The sequence below is a fragment of the Rhincodon typus genome, chromosome 13 (assembly GCF_021869965.1).
Source record: "Rhincodon typus isolate 14 chromosome 13, sRhiTyp1.1, whole genome shotgun sequence".
NCBI lineage: Eukaryota > Metazoa > Chordata > Chondrichthyes > Orectolobiformes > Rhincodontidae > Rhincodon > Rhincodon typus.
In genome coordinates, this window is record NC_063344.1 from 42,613,812 (window position 1) to 42,638,754 (window position 24,943).

The 24,943-nt window shown below is 41.2% G+C and overlaps 1 protein-coding gene across 2 annotated transcripts in view; it reads left to right on the plus strand.

The window, feature by feature from the left end:
- The first annotated feature begins 2,075 nt into the window (after nucleotides 1-2,075).
- LOC109923967 (WD repeat-containing protein 49) overlaps nucleotides 2,076-24,943 on the plus strand; it is a 68,710-nt gene continuing 45,842 nt past the window's right edge. Inside the window, exons 1-5 of one of the 2 annotated variants that reach the window (XM_048604397.1) lie at nucleotides 2,076-2,187; nucleotides 12,419-12,617; nucleotides 16,171-16,611; nucleotides 22,433-22,609; nucleotides 24,382-24,556. In XM_048604397.1, coding sequence (XP_048460354.1) covers nucleotides 12,453-12,617; nucleotides 16,171-16,611; nucleotides 22,433-22,609; nucleotides 24,382-24,556 — 958 coding nt within the window. In that variant the 5' untranslated portion in view covers nucleotides 2,076-2,187; nucleotides 12,419-12,452. Of the gene's footprint in view, nucleotides 2,188-2,347; nucleotides 2,416-12,418; nucleotides 12,618-16,170; nucleotides 16,612-22,432; nucleotides 22,610-24,381; nucleotides 24,557-24,943 lie in introns of those variants that run through there. The other variant, XM_048604396.1, reaches the window with a different exon arrangement.

Below are 24,943 nucleotides of genomic sequence, written 5' to 3' on the forward strand. Positions count from 1 at the left end.
GCATGGACTCCCTGCTTCAGAAAGACTGTAATACTGAACTTTTACCTTTTATTTCCTTATTTTTCTAATTTATACCCATGATTTTGTACCTCAGTATCTTTGTACCTAGCTTTATAAGGACTGTAATGATGATCTTTTAACTTTTTTTTTCATTTTTCTGCTTTATACCTAACATTTTGTTGCTAGGTATCTTTGTACCTAAGGTGGTGCCGGAAATGGCAACCTTGACCATTTTTCACTGTACTCCTAAATCCCTGTACTGCAGTACATTTGACAATAAACCTAGGCTAATTCTGATTGAGGTATGTAAGATGCTAAAAGGAAATGACAAAGTATACATAGAAAGGATGTTTCATCATGGGTCATCGTTTTAGGATAGGGGTAGCAAATTTAAAGCTGACGATGCAAAATTACTTCTTCAAAGGGTCATGAATCTATGGAATTCACTACTCCATACTGTGCTGTATGCCAGTACAGAGTAAATTAAAGGAGGCAATGAACAGTTTATTGAATTAGTAATGGGTTGAAGAGTCATGGACAGCAGGCAAGAAAGTTGAGTTCAGGCCAAGATGAGATCAGCCAATGATCCTACTGAATGGCAGCTTAGGCTCAAATGGCTCAATTGCCTTCTCCTGCTCAGGTTTTCATGTTCTTATAACACACCAGATAGTCAGCAAAAACATAAATCACAACAAGCAGTAAGGGTCTTGTAGTGCAGTGGTAGTGTCCCTACTTCTGGACCAGCAGACTTAGGCTTAGCTCCCATGCACTCCAGAGGTGTGTATTATCTATGAACAGGTTGATTAAATATAAAAAAAAAGACAGACGACTGACTCCGAGCTAAAAAGAAACGTAAAAAAAGACAAGAGCAAGTACTGGTGCAGGTTAGGCAGGATGGATGGCCTGCATGAAGATCTTTTTATTCCAGCTCCAGCCTTTGAAGGTTAACTTGCAGAAATTTCCATCACTGATGGTTGAAGGCATGTAAATATTTACTTCCAAGTATGTAAGGCCTGTTAAGGAACTGTTCATAATGGCCATTCAGTTGATTTGTTCTCATTCATATCATACCTTTGATTCAGGGCTAACCACTAAAGTAACCTCTTTTCTACTCCTCCTCCACCACCAACCCCCTCCTCACTCTGCCATATACACAAAATAATTAACTTGTATTTAATTCAAGTGACATTTGTGCCATGCAGATGCCAGGCAATGGCCAACTCCAATAAAAGACAATCTAATCCCTGCCCCTTGGCATTCAATAGCATTCCCATTGTTGAATCTCCCACTAATCTATGCCATGCGGTTTATCATTGATCAGAAGCTGAACTGGACTCGCCACATAAACACAGTGATTACAAAAGCAAGTCAGAAGCTTGGAATACTGCAGCAATTAGTCGCCTCTTTAATCCGAAGCCTTCCACCATGTACAAGTCACAAGTTAGAAGTCTGTTGGAATACTCCCTACATCCCTGTATGACTGCATCGCTTGACACCATCCAGGACAATTCAGGGCTTTAATTGTTAACAGATCAAAACAGATCTTTTAAAAGTCAGTCATTCCACCACTGATGCCTATTAACAGCATTGTGTACCATCTACAAGATACACTTCAGAAGTTTGACAAAGATCCTTAGGCCAGACCTTCCAAACCCTTGACCACTTCCATCAAGAAGGATGACAGTGGTAGGTATATGGGAACGCCACCACCTGCAAGTTCCCCTCCAATCCACTCTCTATCCTGAGTTGGAAATATATTGCCATTTCTTCACTGTTGTGACAAGATCCCGTAATTCCCTCCCTAAGGGTGTTGTGGGTCTACCTACAGCACATGGCCTGCAGTGATTCAAGAAGGCAGCTCACTTGCACCTTCTCACGGATAACTTGGGACAGGCAATAAATGCTGGCCCAGCCATCAAACCCCATCTCCCAGGAGAGATTTTTTTTAAAAATCCCTATTAAGTAGGCATAGCCGAAAAAAAAATAGATTTTGAATTCCCCAAGCCTCAATGAAACATGGACTGGAATACCGGATAAAGCTACGACTAACTTTATATTGGCAGTTTGTAACCATTGGCCGTACCAGCGCTATGTATGTGCGACATTGGCGAATGTTTTTTGAGATACTGTCGCTCCCGTTTTAAAATATTTCAGGCTGCGGAGCTAAAGGAACGGCGCAATTAACAGGTAATTGTTTTAAATCCACATATTGATATCGTTTGCAGAGTATTTGCACAGCTCCACATTGATACGGAGACAATTTCAGTGCAATGTCTGTCCCGCCCTGTTGGATGATTGACTGAATATAGGGTCAGAGCCAAAGTGTGCGACTGGTTGCTCGGTTACTGCATTCACTGCGTTTTGTGTGGAAAGTGAAGCCATTGCCGGAGCGTTTTGTTTGCTGCAAGTTACCGGGTGAGTGAAATCTGCTTAATTCTAATGTGCAAAGAGCACCTGCAAATGTATGATGCTTCCGTGTTCGTAAACCCTTACCCCGTGTGCAATTCACTGATACTCTTTCCCAAAGGTTAACGATATCTGCTAAATGCCATGTGAAATGGAAACTTCGTTGTTCAGTGTCTTTCTCAAAATGCGCAGCGACCCGGAATTTGGAAATTGTTTTAGATGCAGATTTGCCAGCTGGCGTTCTATATTATAACCTGGAGAGAAAAAAAAATCCAGGGCCAAATACTTACCAATTCTTACCGCGACTCCGAAGAATTGCAAAAGCACAATACTGCGAATGTTAGAAATCTGAAATAGCAGAAAATGCTCAATGAGACGGTAGTAATGTCACTGAATTGTAAACCAGGGTCAGGACTCATGTTCTGGGCTCAGGGGGTCAAATAGCTGGTGGAATTTAAGGTCAATTAGTACATCTGGGATTGAAAACTATTCCACAAATTCTTATCGATTGTCATAAAATCCCATCTGACTCACTAATGTCCTCTAGGAGAGGAAATTTACAATCCTCACCCTGGTCCAGCCTATAGGTGACACCAGACAGCAATCTGGTTGACTTTTCAGTGCGGTCTGCAATAACCTAGCAGATCACTCAGTTGTGTGAAACTACTGTGAATTAAAAAAAAAGGAAATGGAGGGTTGTGCTAAAATTGGGAGACTTTCATGGAACAGCCTGATGTAGTCATACCCATGCAATCTATACAGACGATGTCCTGAACACCACCATCACCATCCTATACCACTGGCAAGACAGATGCACAGAGGTGACAATCAGGAGACAGATGCCCAGGAATCCTTAACATGGAATCCAGACTCTATTCAGTCTCATGGCACCAGGCAAGGAAACCACCTGCTGATTACCACACACCACCTCTACCACATACCCCTCATCGCACCTACAGCTGATGAATCACTTTTGCTCCATGTTGAACGCCAATTGGAGGAAGCACTGAGGGTGGAAAGGACACAGAATGCACTCTGGGTGGAGAGACAACTTTGATGTCAACTACTGATCAACTGACATAGCTGCTAGACTGGTCTGTGGCAGGTAGTGAGGGAAAAATACAGTTGATCTGATCTTCACCATTCTACCAGTTATAAATCCTTCTGTCCATCTACAACATTGTCAGAAGAAGTAATTCCGCACAGTCCTTTTAGATCTCCATGTGAGGATGCCCTCCTTCATGTTGTGCAGCACTCTGACTCTGCTAAGTGGGATAGATTTCAAATGGATCTAGCAACTTAAAACTAGCCATCCACAAGGAACTGTGGGCAACCAGCAGCAACAGAATTATGTTCAAAGACAATCTGTAAACTCATGGCCTATAATATCCATCATTCTATCATTGCCATCACAACGAGGTATCAACTCTGATTCAATGAAGGAGAGCACGCCATGATCAAGACCAGGCACACCTAAAAATGACCTCCGGATGAAGCTTTAGTAAAGGACTACTTGCATCCTAAACAGCGGAAACAGCATAAGAAAGACACAGCTAAATAATCCCACAGTCAAAAGATCAGTTCTAAGTCCCGCAGTCTTGCAGCACTAGCTGCGAATGATGACAGACAATTAAACAATTAAGAGGAGGCAGAGACTCCACGAATAATGGATGAGCCCAGCATTTCAGTGCAGAAGATGAAGTGAAGTTGGTTGCAAATACTTCAAATCAGAAGTGCCAAGTGGGTGATCCATCTCAGCCTCTCCGATAATTCAATTCACTACACATAATATTGACAAACATCTAAGATATCTCTGAAGGCAGTGGGCCCTGAAATATCTAGGCAATCGCACTAAAGACTTATGTTCCAGAATTAGCTGTGGCCCTGCACAAGCTGTTCCAGTCTTGCTGGAACACTGGCACCTCTTGGCAATGTGGAAAATTGCCACAAAAAGCATGAAGTAATGGAAGGGTTCACCAACAGTACTATCAAGCAGTACTTGCTAGGTCATAACCCTCTCATTGACTCTCAATATGGGTTCTGCCAGGGCCACTCAGTTCCTGACCCAATCCAGTCCTGATATAAACATGGGCAAAAGTTAAATTCAAGAGAATAGGTGAGAGTGGCTGTTCTTAACATCAAGGCTGCAGCTGACCAAATATGGCATCAAGGAGCTCGAGCAAAATTGTAGCTGATAGGAATTGGTGGAAAACCCTTTCCTCTGGTTGGAGTCGTATGGGCATGAAGAAAGGTTATTGTGGTGGTGAAGCTGTCTGTGTCCATGTGCACGGACAGCGGAACAACATTCAGGCTTGAACTGATAAGCGGCACATGATATTTGAGTGATGCTCAAATGCCAGACAGTAGCTATCGCCAAAAAGCTGTTATTCCTCTCTCTGTTATAACTAAAAGCTTGGGTTCTTTTCCTGCTGCTAGAATTGCATGTAAAACAGTCTTATTTTATTGAATAAAAACCAAAAGAACTGCGAATGCTGTAAATCAGGAACAAATCAGGAACATCCTATCGTTTACTCCCTACCCCAGCCACCTCCCTATTTTCTGCATATAAACTGATGTTTTCCCAGCCACCATCAGTTCTGAGGAAGGGTCACCGGACCCGAAACATTAACTCTGTTTTCTCCTCCACAGATGCTGCCAGACCTGCTGAGCTTTTCCAGCAAGTTTGTTTTTGTTCCTTATTTTATTGAACTTGCCTTTGCCAAGGATGTGTTATGAGATGTTGCTATATTGGAACAGCTGCTGTTTACTGGTTAAATAATCCATTATTCTGTTAAGTTTTCTGATAGAGTTATGGTATTCCAATTCATATTTCTTTTGTTTGTATTTTAACTATAGTAGAAGAAAAAAGTGTTTTGCTTCTAGCTTAGTAGTTTGACCAATCAAATTACATCTGGAACACAACACCTTACATTTGCTTTTAAAAATAAGAAAAAGTTGGGGTCTAGGCCATCTTCTTAATATATTATGAGAGGGTTTAGTCTGGTCCATAACAATAGCCTATTATTTAACTTTGGACAGCATACTTGGAGTTTGGAAGACTTTACTGGACCCCTCAATCAATGCACACCTATCTGTGTGATGGACATACTACTGATGAATGAGCATCTCTTGTAACACAACTGGAGCAACATAATAGTAGCTGCAAGAAAGTGCATTGTTATATGCATACACATACATTCATATACATTTGGAGCAGGACTAGGCCACTGAACCCTCAGGCCTGCTCTGTCATTTGATAAAATCATTGCTGATCTAATTTTAGTTTCCACTTCACTTTCCCACATACCCCTGGTAACATTTGACTCCCTTGTTAGTCAAGAATGGATTTATCTCTGCTGCCTTAAAAATATTCAGTGATCCTGCCTACACCAGTCTCGGTGAAGAAATTTCTAAAGACTCAGGGCCTTCTGAAAGAAAGATTTAAATGAAAGACCCCTTATTTTAAAACTCAGTATCCAGCATGCCAAATCTCCTCTGACATATTCTTCTAAATGTCAACAGATACAGGCCTAGCCTGTCCATCCCTCTCTTATGAGGTAAACCCTGCATTTCAGATATCAGTTGAGTGTAGCTTCCTAAACTGCTTCTAACATATATATCCTTTCTCAAACGAGGAGACCAAAACTGTACAAAGTCCTCCAGATGTGGTCTCATCATTGCCTTTTACAGTTGTATAAAAACACCCCTACTTTATATTTCATTCATCTTGCAATAAATTATAACATTCCATTTAACTTCCTGATCATTTATTGAACCTGCATATGACTCATATACCAGATCTCTTTTCACCTCAAAGCTCTGTACTCTGTCTCATTTTAAATAATATGCTGCTTTTCAGTTCTTCCTGCCTAAGTGGAAAAGCAGCATATTATTTAAAGAGTTCACATTTTCCAACATTATATTCTGTCTGCCATTTTTTTGCCCAGTCAGCTAACCTATCCGCGTTCATTTTGCAGACTTAATGACCTCTTCACAACTCCCTTTTCTACCTATCTTTGTGTCATGCAAGTCGTACTCCTGACCACAACAGGGAGGGTGAATTGTGCATTGTCAGCCTCACTCTCATCCTGACCTGGCTTGATCCAGTGTCAAGATGAGTCTAGAATGATGGCTGGAGATAGATTTGGACACAGTGAGTGAGTAGGACTTCTCTATTATGTTGAGCTGTATACATTCCATAACATGGTAATGACCTACTTCAAGTCTATTGGACCTTAGAAAGACCTTATCCATCCAGTCCACTGGAATCTATCTTTGCATGCCAAGATAGATAAATCTTGAGGACACTGAGGGTAGGAGATCCATGGCTACACTCACCAGGTTGTCCCACCTATTAAAGCAGTTTGTGAAGATGTGGTTGGTGTTGCATGTCAACATCTGTTTGGAGTTGTGAGTGAGAAAGCGGTGATCAATATAAGATTAGCCAAGCTAAAGAGTGTGATGAGCCTGCCTGTGAGTGCTGTTACTCCTCTCTTGCAACCAATACTGACAATACGCTACTCCCCCTCACTGTAATTGGATTCACATGCAGCTTATGTTCTTTATCTTTCTGTTACCTGTTATCCACCATCTATCTGCCATAAATCCTGTGGTGATGAATGAAGGAAGTAGCAGTAGGTGTGGAATCACAGGAAGCTGTAGTCACAAACGGCAGAATCATCTTTCACCGGGAGGAAGCAGAATTGGAACTTGATGCCCACCCCCAGGAGACTGAGTAGTCCACTCCAGGACCGCATTTCTCATCTCCCTACTATGAAGTGGGGGCTAGAAAAGGTGCAGTCAATGCCGTCTACATGTCATCCCCCCCAGCCAGCAGGTCACCACTGGCAGGGATCTATCAGTGTGGTTGTAAGCCAGTCTTAGAAAAGGTCACAAAGGTGATAACAGTCACCATTGGTGCATTGAACAAACACAATATTATGGATAATGCTACAGCTGACAGACCTGTGAGAAGAATTGCTCTTGTTTGTAGAAAGCTGGCTAGGTATAGCAGATCGCCATTCTCAGCAGCACTCACATACACCTCGGGAGGGTCAGCTCAAAGGAGTTAGTGTCAGTTACATATTCTTTCAGAATAGCTTTGGAGAAGAAGTAGAGTGTGAAGCTGGTATAGCCCTTGCTGTCATGAACTATCTTGGAGTAAGTTGACTTGCTTTCCCAAAAGTATTATTGATCATATGTGAATTTACTCCACAGAGGCCAGTATCCTGCCATCAAATCACACTTTATTTACACTTGGAGAGTCCTTAACACTGATCCAGCTCCCACAGAGCCAGCTCTCAGAGTGAACAGAATCTTTGACACTCCTGTTTTTATTTGTCAGCCAGGACTCCCTAATTGGGACTGTTAATCTGGTCCAATCAGGAATCTCAATTCTATGAGGTCCACGTGGCTGACCTCGCTACAATCACTACATCCTTCCCATTCCCAACCAACTGAGCCACTTCTCCTTCTGGTGCGTTTTAGTACCAGATCAAGTTCCTCCAACTCTGTCTCGGATATGGGCGGTTTGTAAAGTACAGTAGCTCACCTCTTACACCTGGAATATCTTGGAAGATATTCATTATCCTCTTCAGTGGCAAAGGCGTCAAGGCAGCAACATTCGCCATCTCAAATTCTGAGGTATCTGCAACGCTTGATGGAGAGGGAGAACCCATGGGTTCTGACAGACTTTCTGATGATTCCAAGAGGCTGGGCACATTTTTCTCCCACCTGTTGGCAAGTTTGCAGCCTTCATATGGTCCATGTGCAAGTTCAGGGCCATTGCTCTTACCCGATCTATACACATTATTGGACCTAACCTTGCATAGACTATGCCTTTTATCCATTAAGAGCCACTCCCGTGGCTCCTACACCAAACTTCAAACTGAAATAAAGTGGTCTCTCTCACTTAGCAGAGTCTTGTGTCTGGCACTGGCGTTCCTGATGCAGTTTCACCCTCCCCACCCAGGTCCGGGAAGATCAGATTCCACCAGATGTGGAAATTTCTCCCCATTAGCAACTCTGCTGGAGCTATCCCTGTGGTTGCATGAGGGATAGTCTGATAGTCAAATAGGAACTGGAACAACTTGGTATTGAGTGAAGCTGTAGGCTGTTTCTTAAAGCCTACTTTCAAAGTTTGGACTGCTCTTGGAGATAGTAAGAACTGCCAATGCTGGAGTCAGAGATAATACAGTGTGGAGCTGAAGGAACACAGCAGGCCAGGCAGCATCAGAGGAAGAAGAAAGTTGATGTTTTGGGTCGGGACCCTTCTTCAGAAATGGGAAGGGGGAAGGGATCTCAGAAATAAACAGAGAGAGGAGGGGTGGGGCTGGGGAAGGTAGGTGGAATGGTGATAGGGAAGTGCAGGTACGGATTGGTGGGGATTGGTCAGTGAGGTGAGAAGGGTGGATAGATGGGAGAGAAGATGGACAGGTTGTGTCAGATCAAGGACGTGGAGATGAGAGGGAGGGTTGGTCATGGGATGAGGCTGGGGGTAGGGAGATTTTGAAACTGGTAAAATTCACATTTAGGCCATTGGGCTGCAGGCTCCCGAGGCAGAATGAGGTGCTGCTCCTCCAGTTTGCGGGTAAATGAGCAGCACCTCATATTCTGCCTTGGGATCCTACAGCCTGATGGCCTAAATATGGATTTCACCAGTTTCAAAATCTCCCCACCCCCAGCCTCATTCCATGACCAACCCTCCCTCTCATCCCCACCCTCTTGACCTGACACAACCTGTCCTTCTTCTCTCCCACCTATCTACTCCTCCCACCTCACTGACCAATCCCCACCACTCCCCACCTGCACTGACCTATCACCATCCCATCTACCTTCCCCAGCCTCACCTCTCCTCTCTCTATTTATTTCTGAGCTCCCTTCCCCCTCCCCATTTCTGAAGAAGGGTCTTGGATTGCTCTTACTGCTACACCATTGGATGATGGATGGTATGGAGCTGTCCTCATATGTTGAATGCCATTCAACTTTAGGATGTACTCAAATTCCCTGCTGGTGAACAATGGCCCATTATCTGTGACCAGCACTTCTGGACGTCCATGTATTGCGAAGGATGTGTGGTGTTTTTCTGTTGTCGTCCCCGTGTTTGATGAATGGACTCTATGCACGTCCAGGCATTTTGAGTGAGCGTCCACAATGACTAAAAACATCAAGCTAATGAAAGGATCTGCACGGTCGACGTGTGACCAAGTCCAGGCAGTTTACCTGGCTGACCTCGTTACAATCACTACAATACGATTATTAGTAATCTTTCTGTGCATGCTAACAGATTAACAACTCTCAGCAGCGTGCGTGCCCCTGCTTTAGCAACCTTGCTGAAGTCAAGGATTGAATCTATGGGGACCTCCATTCCTTGATTTCTGCTATGCCAAAGTTGGATAAGCTAATTATTCTTGATGCCTTCACTTTGTAATATGTCCTTATGAGTTAGAAATAAGATTAAGCCACCTTGCTGCTTGAGCCTGCTCTGCAATTCAATAAGATCATGACTAATCTGTTTACTGCACATTTCTGCCTATCACTGATAACCTTTCACCCATTGCTTATCAAGAATTTAACTATCTCTACCTTAAAAATATTCAAGGACCCTATTTCCACTGCCTTTCCACCCAGAAAGGGAGTTCCAAAGACTAATGACCCTTTGTGAGAAAACAAATCTCTTTATCTTTATCTTAAATGGCTCACTCTTAAACCAGGACCTCTAGTTCTAGGTTCTTCCACAACAGGAAACATTCTTTTCACATCAGCCCTGTCAAGACCCCTCAGGATCTTATGATTCAATCAAGTTGCCTCTTACCCTGCCAAGGTCCAGTGGATACAAGCCTAGCCTGACTAAACTTCCTTCCTAAGACAATCTGCCCATTCCAAGTGTTAGCCCAGTAAACCTGCTCTGAATTATTTTCTGTGTATTTATATCCTTCCTTAAATAAGGAAACCACAATTGAATACATTCCTGTGGTCTGACAAATGGCCTGTGTAATTGAAGCTTAATCTCTCTACTTTTGTATTCAATAGCACTCATAAAGAATATTAAAAATATATTAGATTTTCTAATTACCTCCTGTACCTGCATACTAAGCTGTTGCGATTCATGCACTGGGACTCATAGGTCCCTCTGCATCTCAGAGCTCTGTAATCTAGTCTTGCTGAGTGGGACAGTATCAACAGAATTGGCATTTGTAACAGCAAAGGTTTCCTGTTGCTGAAGAGACACTCTCATGTTCTATAAACTGGCATCTAATCAACTATGACACCACCAGGCAAAGGGACAGATGGGGATTGCATGAATTAAATAAGGTTGCATGCTAGTGGTGAACACTCTTCAGCATGTCTTTTTCCATCATGCTCTCTGATGCCTTTTGTGGTAATGATCCTGACATCAAAATCAGATATTGTGCGACCAGGAAGCTGTTCAATCTGAAACAACTCCAGGCTAATGCCAAGGTCTCCCAATAATGTGCTTCATGATTTCCTGTTTGGAATGACTGTGCTGTAGCTACAAGTTCAGAGCTAGATGTGCATGTAGCACAGACCTGCTGGGGTATGCAAGAACTTCAGCTTTATGATCAGCACAAAGAAAACTTTAGTAATGTTCAACCTACTTTAGAAAGATTGTACCTCAAGCCCAGTATTTCAGTCCATGACCAGAAATTGGCATCAGTGGATAAGTTTATGCATCTCAGTTAGTCAGTCATTATTTTGATCTGTCTTTGTTGATTATAGGACACATTCAAGAATTGCCAAACAAATGCAGTCTTTAACAGGGTTTATACATTAGCCTGGAAATGCAGAGGAGCAAATCTGCCAAACTGAAAGTCTAAAGAGCAATAATCCTGCCCAGTCTGCCTTACACATGCAAAACCTGGATGACAGTCATGCCAAGAAACGCAATGACCTATCTCCTCCCTACTTCCCCACCTACACTCACCTTTACTGGTTCCATCCTCGCCTCTTTAACCTGTCTGTTTCCTCTCCACCTATCTCCTCCTCTGTCCATCTTCCATCCGCCTCCCCCTCTCTCCCTATTTATTTCAGAACCCCCTTCCCCTCCCCCATTTCTGATGAAGGCTCGAGGCCCGAAACGTCAGCCTTCCTGCTCCTATGATGCTGCTTGGCCTGCTGTGTTCATCCAGCTCTGCACCTTGTTGTCTCATGATTTTCACTTTGACTGTCTTCAAATGTCCTGAAGATCAAGTGGTTGGACAAAATACCAGGTATTGAAGGGCTCAGCTAAGGTGCTGTGCCAACCAAATGTATCACAACCATATAACTGAACATAGGTGGTCGTGTTGTCAGAACATCTGACATTCGCTGATAAAGGTGACTCTTCTACAGCATCAAGTTCAGAGTGCACTCTCATGGTGGTTGAGCAGAGCACCTTAAGGACACTCTGAGGGCTTCTCTTAGGAGGTTTGATGTTGACTTCAAGTCCAGGGCGAAGTTTGGTCTGGATTGTTGCATCTAGTACAACCAAATAAAGAACCGTGAGATCTCCTTTGAAAGAAAGCATTTATTAGAAGCAGAAATAAAACTCAAGCAAAGCAGGTCCTGAGCTGGCAAATCTTCCAAAACTCAATCCTTTGCAGTACGTTGGCCTATTCACAGCAGAACCTTCCACGCACATGTTGGTCTTAGCAGTTGCCTAGATACTCAAGGGAATCCTACCAAACACCTCAGATGATGAGGGAGATGTATCTTTTGGACTTTATGCTCATTGGACTACACATTGAGCAGAAACTGCTTGCAAATCATGAGCATCAGGGTTTTTGGTGTTTTCTCGCAAAAAAAAAAATCAGGAGGGGGAATAAGCCCATTGAATTTATATAATACTATAAACCTAATAGACAAAACTATTCAGTAAACAGACAAAATATTTATGTTCTTAATTAAGAACTTCAGAAGGATTTAAAAAATGCAATGTGAATACCAAAACCACAATCACTGAAAATAACATAACCGTTTCATGAACGTAACATGATGTCCATTTTTCTGTTAGAAACCAAATGCAGTGAATCTTGACATTGTGAAGAATGTCAGCTCAGTTGGCGGTTGAGACTATAAACACTGAAGATGAGCTAGAATTCGCAACACTTGATTCGAATTCTGATAAAATGGAAACATCTAAGAAAGTTCTGAACCAGCTAGAAAACCGACTCAGCGTCAAAGATATAATGAAAATACAGAAGGTTTTCATGGTAGGTTTATACAGTTATGCTACGTGTTGGCCCTGAAGTTAATAATCAAACTTCTCATCAACTGGAATATTCAGCAGTTATGTGCATGTTTAGAATAACTCACTCGAGTTATGTGCAAAACATATCTAATTTTTGTATCATGTATATTTGCATGGAGACAAATAAGTTAATTGATGGAATTATGACATGGACGAGTTTCATTTTTGTTGCGTTTCTGTATAAAAAAACAGAATTTCATGATGTTTCACGCAATCTGGTCTTCACTTAGTCAGAGATCGTACATACCCTGGAGGATATGCATTGGGACTGCTGAAGTCCTGATGCATTGAAAAACAGTAATTGCCTAAGAACATGGGAACATGGACAATTACCTGGTGTATGGAACCTTTTGAAAAAGTCCACAGCCTTGAATTAAAGTTGAAGACTCCACGGGTCAGGACTGATTTAGCTTCTTAGTTAGTCAGGAATGGTTAGAAGAGCTCAAACAAAAGCAGAAATTTTTGGAGAAACTCAGCAGCCTGGCAGCATTTGTGGGGAGAAAACAGAGTTAACATTTCAAGTCTGGAACATTAACTCTGCTTTCTCTTCAGAGGTGCTGCCAGACCTGCTGAGTTTCTCCAAAAATTTCTGTTTTTGATTCAGATCACCAGCATCCACAGCTGTTTTGTTTTTTATAGAGTAACTGAAACCCACTCTAACTCCTGACTCACTGTGAAAGTGATCATTCGGTCACTCACTGACACCACCACCCACCCTCAACACGCACATGTACACATGCACACATACATATACACATGTACACGCACACACATAAACACGTACATACATATGTACACACATGTATGCACACACGTACACACACACACACACACCTACTCCCCCCTCCTACTGCCCATCTGATTTCTAAAGCCCCATCACCTTCTGTTCTGGACCTGACTGATCCTCAAACCCCTGATCTATTTTTAAATTATTTAATAAGACATGTCCTCACCTCACTCCAGATTTGGACCTGACCTGATGATATTGCCCACTTCTTGGTCCATCACCCCCACTCACTTTGCTCAGGAGTTGACTCCATCCCATCCCTCCATCCCAAAACCATACTCCCAACCAGACCGGACCCAACAGCCCACAGCTTCCATCTATTGCAACCAACTTTAAACGCTCGTCAATCTACTGCCACATACCTGACACGTTACTGTTCACTCAATAAGCACCCTTAACCCCACCCACCTGTCATCCTACTCCCCCTCCTACTTACTTTGCACACTGAATTTCTCTCAGCATCTGTTAAAGCACCTTAGGACCTTTAAAACTTGGAACATAGCAGCTAGCGATGATTAAATGGGGCTTGGTTTCAATGCCAATCCACTCTGCTCTGGCTGCACAGATTCCTGGCCTGGACCTGACTACTTCACCTGGGATGGCTCCTGGTCTGGACATTACATGAGTACTCCTCCAAAGATAAGAATGTATATTTTTGTCTAATCAGGTTTAGGAATAGAGTTTCTGACCCAGACTGGAAGATCTGATTCAATAAGCTATGTCAGGGAGAAGGCAGGAGAATGCGGTTGAGAAACACATCAGTCACGATTGAATGGCGGAGGAGACTCCATAAGCTAAATATCCTGATTGTGCCCCTGTATTTTATGGTCTTATGGTCATGACTCTGATGGGAGGAGTGCACTGGAATCTAGCTTCACTACTCCACGAGCTGTACCAAATGTATAAATATCTTATTTAATCAGCAAAGTGGTTAACTTGTTTCACCCTGTTAGTTTTTCTACAATAATAAATACTTTCACCAGGTTTCTTTAGTGAATTCAAAAACATTTACTTACTAAGAATTCATAAGAATGATTCAAAATTAATAATTTTGAACTTTTTTTAAAAAACAGAAGTGGATAAGTGGGCTTTTTAAGATACTAACTATGCAGACTTAACCTGTATTCCCTTAATCCCACACAAGTACATTCAAACACAGATAAGACAATACAGCTCTGCAGATGTATCATGAGTTTGATACAATAGTCAGAAGAACAGACCAACACCCATCTAGGTCAAGAGTGTAAATTCAGAAGACAGAAAGCATTGACTTCACTAGTTCCTTTGATTTTCTGTGGACAAGAGATCCCATTGCTGACGGTTGTAGAATGATGGAAGATCTTCAAACCAGATTTCAGAATCAGATTTCAGAAGGAAAACCATTAAGAGTCTTGATATGTGAAACTTCTTCAGGTTTTTTTCAAGCTACTTCACTGAGAGAGAGTAAATTAAATGCTTATTTTACTTTAAGGATTTTTCTCTGAGAGAGAGAGAAATCACTGCCTTTCCTTGCAATTCTCTCCATAACTGCCACATAAGAGTGTGTACTGAAAAAGTAACTTTAGTACCATGGCTATTGCTAGGCAATCTTCAGCACAGATCCAAAGCTTTTCAAAGTTTCTTTGTCCTGTAATTAAGCAATAAACCCATCAGTTATCTGTTTTAACAGCTTTGCTGAACACATTTTTAAGGTCAGTTGACTTTTATAAATAGTGGGTTAACCACCTTTCCTTTGATCTTTGAACTTTACACTATCCAATAAATCACATGATCAATCCTTTTTCAACCCAATAATATCCAAACAGTCCTTTATTACAATTTTTCATAGTCTATTAATATACATATGTATTTCTAATAGTTAATCATGGAAAATGAGCACTGAACCTGGAAAGGACAAGTTAAAGAAATGCAATTTTAAAAAATTTTTGTAGGAGGAGACAGTGATACACAGATAGTTGAAAGAAGATGGCTTTAGATCCTGCCTGATAGTGATAATGCGAAGATGGAAGGGGAAGATGCAAAGAGAACTAGAGACAAAGGAATATAATATTTGAGGCGTATAAGATGAGAAGACTGATCTGCAGAGGGGTGGCGAAAGTGACTGCCTCAGGCATCAAGTCTGCATTTGAGGGCGTTCATGTACATCCACATAAATGGGAAGATTGGATTTAAGGTTAACAGTTTATCTGCAGAGTGACACATCTAATTACAAGTTATGTTAATAAGGTACTTGAGCGCCAGCTTGGATATTATGTTTAACAACAATATTTCACTCAAAACTACTCCTAACTCCAGTTCATTTCCTTAAATTTATTAAGGTCAGTGCTTGTTAAGATTGAATCCTACTGAAGCAGTGGATTTTTGATATTGTTTTATCATGTGGTCATTTGAGACCAAAGTCTATTTCTCTGTTTATAAGAATGCTCAACACCTGACTGTGGACGAAAGGTACTTAAAAAATCAATGTTTAGTTGCAGTATGAATAAATGAAACTTATTTGTTAATATTTATATTTCTAAAATCCTAATGATATAATGATTGGTTTTCAATTCCTGGTCCACACAGCATTGGAACTACTTTAATGTTTGTGTATGGCTCATTAAGTAGCACTTTGAAATGCAATGTAAATATTTTGTAGTTCGCACTGAGGCAAAATGATCCAGGTATAAATTGTATCCAGGTCTAATTGTAAAGACTTTATTTCATTATATATCATTTCCTCTTATAGCAACCAAATTTTGAAGAATTTGTTCCACTTAATAGAAAGAGCTTTATTGACAATATGTTCACAGCTCTTGGATATGACATTGAAGAAGAGTATGGAGACCTTTTTGACAGAATTGATGTAGCACGAGATGGCTTTGTTGACTGGAACAAAGTAACAACATTCATGCTGTTAGAACTTTACGAAAACGAAGAGAGAACAAAGTCTTCACTTGTTCCTCGGTGGAAAGAAATCAAATTTCTTCCAATGCACCATAAGGAACCTATTCAAACTATAGTCTACCTGAAGAATTCACATCGCTACCTGAGTTTGAGTAAAGAAGGTTGGATGAATGTTTGGGGTGAGAATTTGAAGCTACAGCAAACTTTACGAGTTACCACAGATTCTGTAAGATTGCGGGATCTCTGGGTTACAAGTATGGTCTCTTTGACAAATGTAAATAAGGTAGGATTTCACTTCTGGAATTCTATGCTATTAATCAATCAATTAAATAAAAGAGCACCAAAGTTCTTCTTAAATATATGCACATAGAAGTTTTTACTTGAATCTAACTGCTTCTGATTTAGATACCTCTGATTCAACATTCGGTTTAAACGGCATTAATTTCTGGGCTATTTTATGGATTCTTAAATGGATACTAAATTATATCCTTAGCTGGTGTGAACACGGTTCACTATCCCTACTTAACATTCTTGACTTTTCTCCTCCAGTGTCCAGCTGAATGGGATTGTTGCAATTTGTTTCATTCTTGCCTATATCAGAGAATTTCCTGCAATAGCTTCCTAATTTGCTGTTATTTTTGGAGTCCCCCAATAACTTGTTCTTTTCCTGTTTGTTGTTATATACTGGCCCTAGGAGGTATTGTTCGAAGAGATAGGGAAGAACCTTCCGGATTTTGGCTATGTGTCAATTTCAGGGAGTTTCATGTAGGTTTCCCAATGTGAGCCCTGATGATTTTGCTCATACAAATCTCTGCTACTCAACTTATTGCTTATGCATCCTGTCTCCATAGTACCACTTTTGAAACATGTTTGTGGCTAACAGAGACAGAGATGCTCATTTATTTCATGCGTGCCATATTTAAAACCAAACTGCATCATTTCAAATGTTGCAAGCTAGGGACTGCACTTGGTGATTGGAAAAGATTGGCTGAGACAGGAAAGGTGGATCTCCACTTGGTGATAGGGACCTGGAAGGCCTAGTGGGTGGGATAGTGGAGAAGAGAGCCCCAGGTCTGACAAAGGAGACCATGGTATAGCTGCTGTCATCCTGGTGTGAAGTAACCATCAATGTTGTGTCCGTGATCTGGAGGAACACACAGTAATGCTGCAAGGTGATTAATGACCTCCAGCACTCTGCAAGGATAAGTACCACCATCTTCTCTCTGCTACCTCACACTCACTTTAACTGTGCCACTGTACCCACCTCCTAGCAAGGAACATGCTCTAGCAGACTCAGGTCTACCACTCTCACAACTCCACACAGTGTCTTCCCTCCATGGCTCTCACTCACCCATCCCACCCAAAACTACCAAGCCTTCCAGCCCTCTGCACTTCCTACTCAATCACCGGGCACATCTCACCACATTTGCCTCACCCACACTAGCACTAACAGCTCTTTGAGCCACTCTCATCTCACTGCCTCCCTTCCTTCATCCCACTGTGGGAGAGAACAGCTCACAATGGGGCTCAAAGGACCAACAATGGGTAGCGCAGTGCCTGACATTCATCTCTTCACCTTGCCTGGCAACCAAGTCCTTTTCTTCACTTCTCTCCCATTACCCACGTGGAATCTTAACATATTTGAATTTTTGCCCTCATCACACATCCCATTCTCTTTCATCAGGCATGCACGGCTCCCACTCAGCCTCTACTTGCAAGTGAACAGAACGTCCTTTGGACACCAGCTCCTCCTCCACCTCTGAGGAAGAAGACACAGATCCCATAGCAAGGCTTTCTCCTTCACACTGCCCCACTCAGAGACTTTCACCACACTGGGTTCTCTTTCTAGGTTAGACTCAGCAGCACAATCTGGTGATCACATCACTGGCACAATCTGGAGCTGTTTGAGGGAGAAATGCTCCAGGTCATTGGGCAGTCAGAGACTGGCAGACATCAGACATCCGCTCACCCCAGGGTAGAAAAGGACCCTATGGTGTCAGCCGTTAATAACTTTGTGAACATGTGCGAGCAGACTCAGGAGCAGCAGGTAGGTATGTCAGATACACTCAGGAAATTGGATTGGAGCTTTGAGGAATCCCATCAGTGTTATCAGTAGCATCAGGCTCCAGCATGAGTGAGTCTGACTGTGTCCATGGGCAGGTTGGTGGATCCAGCAGAATGTTGAGTGGCTGCCTGAAATGCACATTCCTCAACCACACCCCAGGTAACTCGCAAAGAAGAGTGGGTGGTGCTAGTTGGCACCCAGCCAAAGGAAGAATCACATATAGCCCCCTCAATGTCTACTCACAGGACACTCCAGAGGTGCCTGTCCCCTCCACTCCATCTTCTACTTTGGCGCGTCCCCCCCAACCCTGTGGATGTTGTAGCTGACGTATGGTGTGCTTGCATCTGTCAGTATGTCTGGATCCTCCAGTTACAAACACCTCTGGGGTCATCTGCCCAAAGCTTCAAGGTTGACATGCTTCACTCTGGGGCAGATTCCCTGTACCCCAGCTGCAGAACCCAGGAGTGCACCTAGACATAGTGGGAGAACAAGGGAAAGTAAAACCTTCTGAGGGCACTTGGGTGATTTGGGTAACAATTCATTGGAATAAGGATAACACATCTGTAAATTTACACTTTAAATCATCACCTGGCTAATTAACTGTATTTAGCAGTTGGATTAAACTCCAATGATTGAAGCTAATCTTTGTTAAAGTCAACCAATGTTAAAACCCTGTTTGAACGAGTGCTACTATTTCCTTAATGCTCATTGAACATGTTGTTATTCTTGAATGTGGGAACATCAGGTGTTGTGAATCCTTCAAATGGTTGTTCACTTTTATTACACAGCAAGAAAAGTGAAGGAAAAGCCAACCAAAAAAGCTGCATTTTTTTGGGCCTAAACAGGGTTGCTTGTCTCTGGAGGTTTTGCTGGTAAACCAGAGATGGCAACAACTGCTCATGTTGGAGTCCGAGATAACACAGTGTGGAGCTGGAGGAACACAGCAGGCCAGGCAGCGTCAGGGGAGCAGGAAAGCAGACGTTTTGGGTCAGCACCCTTCTTCAGAAATGGGGTAGAGTGAAGGGAGCTCTGAAATAAATAGGGAGAGGAGGGGTGGGGCTAGGGAAGGTAGGCAGTGATGGTGATAGGTGAGTGCAGGTAGGCAGTGGTGGGGATTGGTCAGTGAGGTGGGAGGAGCAGATAGGTGGGAGAGAAGACGGACAGGTTGTGTCAGGTCAAGGAGGCAGGGATGAGAGGGAAGGTTGGTCATGGGATGAGGCTGGGGGTGGGCAGTTCTTGAAACTGGTAAAGTCCACATTGAGGCCATTGGGTTGTAGGTTCCCAAGGCAGAATATGAGGTGCTGCTCCTCCAGTTTCCAGGTGGCGTCATTGTGACACTGGAGGAGGCCCAGGATGGACATATCACCCAGGGAGTGGGAGGGGGAATTGAAATAGTTCACGAGTGCGCTGTGTTCACCTCAAATGACAACACCTTCCAGTCGTGAACCATTTCAACTCCCCCTCCCACTCCCACTCCCTGGGCGACATGTCCATCCTTACCTCTCATCCCCGCCTCCTTGACCTGACACACCCTGAGACAACCTGTCCATCTTCTCTCCCACCTATTTGCTCCGTTTACCTGCACTGACCTATCACCATCCCACCCACCTTCCCCAGCCCCACCCCTCCTCTTTCTATTTATTTTGAAGCTCCCTTCTCCCTCCCCCATTTCTGAAGAAGGGGCCCGACCCGAAACATCAACTTTCCTGCTCCTTTGATGCTGCCTGGCCTGCTGTGCTCCTCCAGCTTCACACTGTGTTATTGCTGGCAAACCAATTGTGCCTGCACTGTCTGTTCAAATGAGTATTGAGTAACTTGCTAAAGCTTCCTTGAAAGAGTCTTTCAAAGCTGTGATTACTCTCTCCTGCTAGGACAAAGGCAGTAGATGTGTGGAACTCCATCATCTGCAAGGTTTGCTCTAAGTCACAAACCAACTTCACTTGAAACTACAAAGCTATTCCTTCACTGTTTCTGTGTCAAAAGTGTGGAACTTCCTAACAAGAAATGGTGCACCTACACCAAATGGCCAGCAATCAGTTCAAGATTGGTAATAACTCTTGGGCCTTGCCAATTATGCTTACATCTTAATAAAGCATTGGAATGGTCAAAGCAATTGCTCCAATACATGATTAGCTCCTGAGAAACCTTCATCAGTTCTGATAATCTGTTTGCATTTTATTTCTGTCTGTCTCATTAGTAGCATCATCTAAGAACATTTCCTTTCAGTTGAATATAAAGCCCGTATAGTTTGAAAAAAAAACTCTCAAAAGACTGTCAAATGTCTTCTTTCTTGCTACCAATTCCATCTCCCTTTTTTAGCCACTGTGAAGCTCAATCAGACATTTTGTAACCTCAGTGTCCTATTTCATGCTGGTGTGTTTCTGACTCTGTAGCTATTTCTTCACTAAAACCTTCTAGTTCCATCTCCTCCATTGTTTCAACTCATTTTTTGCTAGAGCCTGCGTTAATGTTTTTAGTCAATCCAGGGTCAGCTACTGGTTCTGAGGAAGGGTCACCAGACCTGAAACAGTAACTCTGATTTTTCTTCACAGATGCTGCCAGACCTGCTGAGCTTTTCCAGCAACTTCTGTTTTTTTTTCCTGATTTACAGCATCCACAGTTATTTCAGCTTTTATTGGCTATTCCAATGCTTCTTTGCCTGGCTTAACATTTTTCTCCCTTCAAAACTTGACTATATTTAAAGTTCTGCTGTCTGTATCCTAACTTCTGCTAAATTCCTCGCATTCATCACTCCATTGTTTGTTGATCTACACTTCTTTATTTTTAAAGCCTACTTTCCTTAAAGCCTACCTCTGTGACCGAGTTTAGTCATTCAACCTAATGTCTCCTTCTTTTGTTTTGTGAAATATTTTGTTTGATCATTCTCCTGTGAAGTGCCTCGATGCTTCCCTATGTTCCTATGTGCTCTATAAATGCAATTGATGTTGATCTCCCTGGGCTGTATCTGAAATCTGCCTCTTGTGAATTAGTAAACATATGTCAGAATTTAGTGGGCTGTACAATCATAATGTTTCACCACACAAGAATACTGCAATGGTTTTTGTAAGCATTTGTGATTTATTACATTCCCAGAATCTATCCCAACATTATTTTAATATATTTTCAAATATTAATCAACTTACATTGAAGCTAATGTCGATTCAGAGATAGTAAGAACTGCTGATGCTGGAGAATCTGAGATAACAAGATGTAGGGCTTTGCAGTGGGGTTAAACTCGATTCAGAGATAGTAGGATTTTCTGAAGAAGGGTCCAGACCCGAAACGTCAGCTTTCCTGCTCCTCTGATGCTGCTTGGCCTGGTGTGTTCATCAAGCTCTACACCTTGTTATCTAACATTGAAGCTAAAGTCTGTTGTGGTAAATCTGTTTATTGTTTTGGTAAAACATATTTTGTCCTAGTTCTGAAGCACAAAGGGAAAATATTTCAGACAATGATCTTTAATATCTGTCTCTACTTCTCAACATATTGTCAGTAGTTTGACCTGTTCATTCATCAAAATTTTCTTAACTTTGAAGACATTAATCAAATATTCTCTTACAAGTCTGATTTAATGAAAAAAAAACTTAAGTTTTCTCACATAACTAGATTATCCTATCTTCATCATTCTATTTAATCTTTTCTGTCCCTTTTCCATTGCCATCCAATCTTCCATAAAAACTTCAAAAGCCCAAAACAATATTTTAAGTCATTTTATGACTTTTAATGCCTATGTTTAGAATCACCTATGCTTGTTTTTAAGAAGATGCACTTTTTAAGAAGCTCAGTAGTCATTTACAAGTTTTATTAACTTGTCCTTCCAATTTAAAACATTTCGGTGTCAACCCCAGATTACTTGGAGCATGAGTGGCTGCGTGTAACAGGCTGCTGTGTTTGCTTAAAGACCAATAGTAACTGCACTTTAAAAATACAATCATTTGCATTTGTTCCAGTATCATCATTGTTCAACTCTGTATTAAGTTTTGAAAGTCTGACTACATGCTGCAAAAAATAACAATCTTCTCTGTTCATTTGTTTTAAGGTGGCAGTTGCATTTACGAGTAAGGAGATTTGCTTTTATGACCTTAATTCCAAAGATGAATTTTTCTGTCAATATAAACTTCATGGAATATGCAACACACTGATTTCCATGCACTATTGGTTTAACCCAGAAGATGGAAATGAAGCAGTTCTCACCTTTGGAGACGTTTGTGGGGAGGTAATTTGATAATCACAAAAAAATTCTGGGGACTCTACATTATCTTAATTGTAATGATCATTTAATTCAATTCAGCTGGTCAATATGGTATGAAAATTTCAAAGTTAATTTTTATTTATGATTATCTTATAACGGATATGTAGATCACACAAAGACAAAATGCAGCGACAGTTCCATCACCCCCAGCCTGAACCCTGGTTATTAGGCCCCCTCCTCCACTGGGCTCATCCTGGGCCCTACCATGAAGTAATTGCTATCATTTCAACTCGAATGAAATTTCTCTCTTTTTATATAATCTGTGGGTATAATCGATCTAGTAAATTTAATTAAGCTCACTGCTGTTTTTTAGTTTTGCTTTCTTCAGGACTACTGATTACTGTGCTCCACCCATCATTTCATAAGTTCACTCTAATTCCTTTTTCAAAATAAATGCAGTTTTGTTTTATCCAATCAAGGTGGTGAACCTTTGCTATATCTATCAGTTCAAAATAAAATTTGGGGAAAAACTGAATATTTGCGGAGCAGTAGTCTTAATGAGTCTGTGATCTTTTCAACCAAATATTTTCAAAGTTTGTAAGCAGCAGGTTACAGTCTTCTCTCTACTGAGATTAAGGATTATAGCTACATTTTTATGTCGGTGTTTGAGTTTCCATGTATATGGCTGAGTACAGAATGGTGCAAAACCAGCAGTAAATCCCAATGATGTCAGCCTGCAACACTTCAAAGGCAATGCCAGTTTTAACAAAGTACCTATAGTATAAAGCAGACATTACTGTCTTTACTATATAAATTAACTTTACAATGTAAATTTCTATATTATCATATTGTTTCTCAAGTTAATTATGCTTTATTTGTCCACGTTCATTATCTTGATGTCTGAATGACATTCAACTATTTACAAGCCATGCAAATATTTTAAAACACTAAATCCTAGTTTACTTTTTTAAACTTCATGTGGATGTGTCATGTGTGGTATAACTCTTGGAATAGGCAGTCAAAGTAAAATTAGGCAAGGAATATGCATTTATCTCAAGTAGGTTGTTAGTTCAAAGTTTATTAATTTTACATAATCTGGCATTGTAGACTTGCATAAAGGACATTTAATAGAATCTTTAGGATATCCAACTAATCATGTGGGAGCTTTTATGTTTAATGTTTCATCTTTTAAGTGTTATTTAAGTGTCAGTTGTCTTCTTATATTTATTAATGTCAGATAGTAGCCAATCTTTAGTTACCTCTTTCTCTATGCATGCTTCCATATATGCACAAAGCTCTGATTAATCTGGCTACAAAAAAAGACAGTAATTATGCTATCGAAACTGACTATGATGTGCTGCATTGTTTTAGAAGGAGCCATGCATTACACAACTAAGTTCAGATATATTACACAACACAAAAGGAAATAACTAACTTGATGCATTCTAAAAAAAAATCTAAAATCCTACTTCAAAAAATTGAATCATCAACGAGTCAATGAGGTAGGTTATGGAAAATTGCATCATGAGTGAAAAAGAAATAATTATTTGATTTAATAAACTCAGTAACTGATTACTGATTATAGATTATAGGATGATCCATAAGAATCTGTTTTATTTTTGTTAATATAGTTTCAGTGAGCTGTATTAAAGATTCAGGGAGATTTATAACAACTCTTATGTCATTGAACGTTTGTGGTCATCTTACCGATGATTCTTGTCTTCCCTACACCAAATACTACAATTTTTCACCAGTATATTATGGAAAATGTATACTGCCTTTTTTCTCTCCTGCAGGTCAATGCTATTTGCTTTACTGCAGCATTAATTTCACTTTTTGAAAGACCAACCAATTCAACGGATGAGCAAGAGGCCACTGTAACTATTACTTGGCAAGAGCTGGTTAAAGGAAACCACAAGTGCTGTTTCACTTTACAACACAAAGGACACAATAAAGAATGGGTCAGACAAGGTATAGAGACTTTGGCAAGTTGCCATGGTCCAGACTAAATTGTAGTGAGTTGTGAAGATGTGGTTCAAGTTTTCGTTCAAACTATTTGCATCATTACACATAAAAATATGTCCATGAACCAGCACAATCAAATAGACTTTTTGAATAGAATTGTCCAATTTTCCCCTTAATTGAAAAGTATCCCTTTATATCATGAAGAGAGGCAATCTGTTGCAGTTTTATTAATGTAGCTGAAAATGGAGTGCATTAAGCGTTTTTAGTAAGGGTGTCTGGTCCATCAACTGTGAGCAACCTAAAGTGAAATTCTGATGTGCGTTGTATGGGAATTTTGTATTTTGTAGTTGCATTGATGTGCACTGGTCAGGTATTTAGTATATTATTGATGAG